This window comes from Thunnus albacares, chromosome 6, assembly GCF_914725855.1.
Source record: "Thunnus albacares chromosome 6, fThuAlb1.1, whole genome shotgun sequence".
NCBI classification, from domain to species: Eukaryota; Metazoa; Chordata; class Actinopteri; order Scombriformes; family Scombridae; genus Thunnus; species Thunnus albacares.
Genome location: NC_058111.1, coordinates 36,015,053 through 36,021,052, shown reverse-complemented (window position 1 = coordinate 36,021,052; position 6,000 = coordinate 36,015,053). Strand labels below are relative to the sequence as shown.

At 40.7% G+C, this 6,000-nt stretch overlaps 1 protein-coding gene across 1 annotated transcript in view; it reads right to left on the bottom strand.

Annotated features, from left to right (window-relative positions):
* Positions 1-1,650: 1,650 nt before the first annotated feature.
* The window catches only part of mtnr1ba (melatonin receptor type 1Ba), a 29,716-nt gene continuing 25,366 nt past the window's right edge, over positions 1,651-6,000 (bottom strand). The window contains exons 2-3 of the mRNA XM_044353125.1: positions 5,264-5,382; positions 1,651-3,237 (exon numbers count right to left, since the gene is read on the bottom strand). Coding sequence (XP_044209060.1) covers positions 2,488-3,237; positions 5,264-5,382 — 869 coding nt within the window. The 3' untranslated portion in view covers positions 1,651-2,487. The remainder of the gene's footprint in view (positions 3,238-5,263; positions 5,383-6,000) is intronic.

Sequence of the window (6,000 nt, the reverse complement as noted above, 5' to 3'; positions counted from 1 at the left end):
TTAAACTGTGGTGCATTCAGGCATGTATAGTTGTAATGGCCTATTTTGGTTAACTTATATTATGCATTTCAGAACCAATTTAGCATGATTGGTCTTTGACGGGCTAGGCCCACCTGATTTCTCTGTGCCCACCCACTTTGTGATTTCTGCCTATGCTACTGGTGATAAAATAGATATCTCAGAACCACATCTTTTTCCACGTCAATCTGCTGCTGCTTTGGTGATTTTATCAACAAGAGCAAACTAACTACTTGCTGCAAATGCGTTCCAATAACAGATTAATGCTTGAAATATAAATAAGTTATTTTCACACTTCAAAATCAGTAGATGCAATTAAATCGGCAAGACATTAAAATGAAGCAGGAAAGTCAGTAAATCAGGCTGCATTGATCTATAAATGAAGGTGGGTGATTCTTATAGTATCTGTTGTCCACAGCTGCTTTGTACTATATGAAAAGCTTCTCCTTCAGTTCATCAAATCCCTCCAGCATCTGAAGGCAGTAGCACAGATATGTTGATAAATCTGCAGCCTCTGGTTAGAGAAGTGTCGCACCATAGTGGAGTGTCATTACGCATGGCGGTTCACTGTGTTTACCGTCATTAAACCACCTGGTGACACCTGCTACAGAATAACCACACACACCTCAGCCCCGCCCACGGTGAACCACAGAGAGCAGAGAGTAGCGTGACCATAACTAACAGCAAAACTCAGTAGAGACTGTTTATTTATGTTATTTACCTTATTTATGTGCACTTGTTTCGTTTCAGCTGAGTGGGAGATGCTCTACTGCATTTTGCTGTCATTTATGGTCGTGCTACTCTCCTCTGCTCTCTGTGTTTCAGCAAGGGCAGGGCTCAGCAGCAGAGGAGAGACAGTGAACCAGGTGAAGTACTCGAGTTGATGACAACTACACTTGTTATGTTACTGTAAGTGCATTAAAAGCTTTGCGAGTAAAAATCTAAGAAGAATAATTTAATGTGTGGTAGTGTGAGTTCATGTCATGACACTCTGCACCCCAAGACAATAATATGACTTCCTGAAGAATATATTTCCATTTGGTGAGCTGTTGTTGTCATGCTTCACTGTGATTGGCTCAGCTGTTTCAGAGCTATGAAACCAGTGATGAGAGGCTATTTATTAATCACCAGCCTCTGATCTATATCCACCTTTATCCAGCACTTTTGCACTTTGCACTGCTGCCTACATAATCCAAAATAGCAGGTGTGCCTGGAGACACCCACACAGTCTGTGAACCCAAGACCTGCCATGCTCCATTTGTTGTGCTTGTGTGATTAAAATAGGGCCCAAAATATTTTCCGCTGTGATAACTTTCCAGAATTGTAAAATCCTGTTTGTAAGTATTCCAAACTGCTATGTGGTATTTTGGCATCTGATAAGCCTTAAACTCATTCATCTTTAGCTCTAACTGGACTTCCTGGATCGTATTTCATTCTCTCACAGATACCTTGCCAACACATCCCAAACACCCTTGTATTGTTTAAACACAGGGCTGATTTCGGTCTGGATGCAGCTTTACTGGTAGTGGAACTAAAAATGTAAAGTTTGTCCCCAGGAAGCTGCTAGAGGAAAGATCAAAGATCTCCTAACCCTATTGCCAGAAAGAGCATTTATATTAGACAAGTCCGCTACATTCCAGATTACACATTTTTGAACATGAAATGATGTATTATTAACAATATCTACACATGGCATCTACAGTATGGCAAGTTAGGGAAACATTGTGGTTGCAATCATACTTGTTGGTCATTACTTGAGTTCTTGACAGAACAATAACTCTGGTCTCTGGCATCAAAGTTGAACATGCAATCAGACGTGCAAACTACTTCTTGCGACTGGATGTAAATCATGTGCTGCACAATAACATGCAAACAATCAAATATTAACTGAGACTAGCGTGAGTGCCTAACATAAAAAGGGTTCATCCTCTGGGGAGTTAAATTTTGAACTACTTGTTGTACTAATCAAGATACATTAGAGTTCATCCTCTGGGACTATGTATATCCATGGCAGATTCAACTTTTAGTTATTTTTTCCCTGCAGCATACTATAGCTACTTTGTGTTTTGTCTCCATCTTTCTTTTTGCTTTGTTAAAGGAATCATAAAAAGAGCTGTACTTGTCATCTATGGTGGTTAAGTGTAAACTAAGCAATGTTTTAGTCATGGAAATAAAAAATCAAGGCGAAATATCTAATTTTAAAATAATCTGGGTGTTTTTTAGATAAAATCAGTACAAACCAAAATTGATGAGCCTTAGGTTTTAAGAATGACACTCTTAAAATAATGAATAACACAGCTATTGTTGTGAATATGCCTCTTTTTTCATTTTAACTTCACTCAAGTTCACTGTTGGTCACTCTATCTAGAGTTTGTTGAGACTTTGGCACAGTAGAGAATAAAGTTTGATCGATGGCACTGTACATGTGAAGACAGAAGAAGAGGGACAAAGATTTTGAGGGACAGAGTGTCACAGAGTTTCTCCTTTCACTGGCTCATTGTTATTGAGTCCTGGTGAGGGTTTGCTCTTCATGCCTTCAGTACCCCCCCGTGATGTCTCCTGAAAGAAGAGATGTGGCATCCACACAGACATGATGATCCGCTTGTACTCCCTGCGGAAGTTTTGGTTCAGCAGGCCATAGATGATGGCATTAAGGCAACTGTTGAAGTAAGCCATGAAGTAGCTTACTACAAAGAGCCATTCAGGGATGCGAGGTGCCACTGCTTCAGGGTTGATTGCAACAGCGAGCCCAATGAAATTGAGTGGTGCCCAACAAATTGCAAACAGCACGAACACCACAAACATGGTGATAAAGTTCCTCAGGTCACTGGGCTTGATACGAGGGCGCACCTCGGACTTAACCTTCCGCCTCACTTGAATGACCAGGATCCAGATGCGCAGATAGCAAAAGGTGACCACAGCAATAGGCACAAAGAAATGGATGACCACCACTGTGATGGTGTAGGCAGTGCTGACTGTCTGTGCAAATGTGCATGAGTAGATGCGTGGGTCGTACTGTAGCGAGCCAACAAAAAAGTTGGGGACAATGGCTACAACTGTCAGGAGCCAGATGAGTGCGACCAGCAGCAGAGTGTTGCGGTAGTTGTACAGCTTGTCATAGCTGAAGCTGTGGCAGATGTAACAGTAGCGGTTGATGGCAATGCCTGTTATGTTGAAGATGGAACCAATGACGCTCAAGCCCATCAGGAAGCCGCTCACCTGAATGAGAGAGAAAGAGAGACATAACAGCTCAAAATCCATCAACACTAATATATAACTAATGATTGATACATTCAGGCTGGTCAGAATGATTCCAGGATTAAAAGTCTTAGTACTCACAAGAGACAGAAAAAAAAAGAATAGTCTAAAACAATGCAGCAGAGGCAGAGAAATCTTTACTTCCTATGATGTATGAGAGAGAGAGAGAACAGACAGAAACAGAGCAGTGAAATGGAAACTAAACTTTATTTGGTAATGAAATTCTATGCCATTGATTTATCAGTAAAATGTATAGTACCACACTGCAGGCTTGAGTTGCTGACACCCTGATTAATTTGTTTTGTGCTGTAATGAATTTCACCATAAAATAATGAGTGCATTTCTTTATTATACTAACTTACAGTAGAGGTTCCTTGATGAGAAATAGCTAGTGTTTTAAGCTATCTTTTTCTGAGTAGCTTACAGTGTAGCTTGCTACTTTGAGTAAAACTGTTGTTACTGTAGTTTAACTACTTCCAATGAGTAGTAGTAAATACAAAGATCTGTAACCAAATGAGCAATTCTACAGTATATACTATTATTTCTAACACCATTGTCCTGTCCACTCAGCCAGCAGCAAAAAGCAGTGACAAGGGTTAGAGTGCTGATGCCCCTCCTCCCCCTACACACATAGTTCACTGACAGTGTCTTCCCAACATCCTCGCTCACTGTATGTTAGAGCACGATAAATTGTCCAGATATACTAGGAGCGATGTTGCAGCACTGAGTTTGAGTTAGGGATGTGCAGAAGGTCCAGTATTTGTATTTGTATCTGTATTTGTTGCAGCAGCAAAATTATTTGTATTTGTATTCGAATAAAAGTGGAAAGAGGCTTAAAAATCCTGTTTTGTTTTTATTACGATTTTAATCTTAGGGAAGAGTGTTACAATCAGTGTTAATGAATAAACTACCTTAGGAAGGAGGTCTGCCACACTGAGTCTCAAACTGGACGACTGCGCTGACTACTGAGCTAAAACTTTACTCATCACCTCATTGCAGACAGACCGCTATCTATTTATACAACCATAACACGGAGACAACCCACCATGTAATGTGTAGGGAAGAACTTCAAAAGGGATTATTGCTTTGCACTTTTTATTTATTGCCTATTTTTTACAACCTAACTTTGTGGAAAGGAGAAGAGGAACAACAGGTTATGGAGAGTCCCTTGGGAGTGCTTCACATGTGTCAGTAGCTCAGCTTTATATCTGGGGAACACCCCCAACTGCGGGAGTGATGTCCAAATTAGGAAATGTGCGTCATGTAGCAGGTGGATGTAGCTCCCCTTGTTGAGACCTGCTGATAGACGTAACAGTGGAGTAGAGGACAAAGACTGAGATAGCGATGTAACTGACCTGCGCACTGGTATTTGGTATTTGTTTTTTTCTTCCCAAAAACAAATAATTTTTAAAATATTTGTATGAAACAAGTATTCGTAAGAAACCCACTATTTGTGCTTTATAATGTATTTGTATTTGGGTACGCCCCAAGTTTGAGTGTGTGAGATGTTTATAAATGCACTTCACGGAGCAGAGGGACAGACAGCTACTGAGCTTCAGATGAAGGAAGAGGTGGAGTTCAGCCTCTTCTCCACCTATGAATGGTATCCTGGAGGTCGTATGGCTCAGGTCCTACCTATTTCAGCAGCACCTGGAAGTTGGTGACATCCAGCCTAATATTTACACTTGGTTCCTCCATATTTTATTTTTAGTATTGATATTTCTGACTATTCTGTAGGTTTCTCCTGAGGTTTCTCCCTTTTGGCCCTGTTTAAGGCTTTTTATGTATGTTTTTTCTTATTTGAACTGAGTGTCTAAGGATAGAGGGTGGTGTATGCTGTACATATTGCAAAGCCCCTTAGGCAAATTTGTGATTTTGGACTATATAAGTAAAACTGACTTGACTTGAATGATACAGCACAAATAAGATCAAGGTTGTTAAAAAAAATTAAAACAAATTCAGCAATAAAAATACAATCATGGCTCACCTTGCACTGGGTCTCACCCAGTGACCAACCATCATGAAAGATGGCGTACAACACCAGCGGGTAGGGGTAGAATGCAACAACCAAGTCAGCAAAGGCCAGGCTCACCACAAAGACATTTCCTGTAGAGGGCAGAGGGAAAGGACATAGAGTCATGTGAGTTTGTGTTTGAAACTGTAACAACCTTGAGTGCAGGAACAGCTCCATGTAAATGCATGACCACACCACCACTGGACTTCCTAACAGGAAGCCCAATGGTGGTGTGGTCCTTACAGTTTCAACCAATCAATCACACAGGCAGCTACTTGGAAAACACTGCACTCATGACTGTGTAATGTATGCACACACTTATTTCCCTTCACAGCATCACACTTCAGTCACCCAAACCCACTGGATTAGTGCATCAAGATAAAGATAAGACCTGTGCCATGTAGATTGACTAAATAAATGGGGAAATGTTCAATGGTTCAATCTAGATCATGAGTGTAATATTGTATGATATGATCCAATCTAAGTTGATCTAAACCTCTATTCTCTGGTGTTCTTTGTGGTTTTCAGTATCCACAGAATGACCCCAATACATTTACACTGTTACAGCTTGACATACTGCTGAAACCAAAACACTATTCAACCTGTACACTTGTGAGCATGCATGTATTCCTCAGCTCAACATATGTCTGATGTGCAGGGCAAGCAGATAATGAGCCACAACCTGGGGAGAGGTATGGAGGGGGAGATAC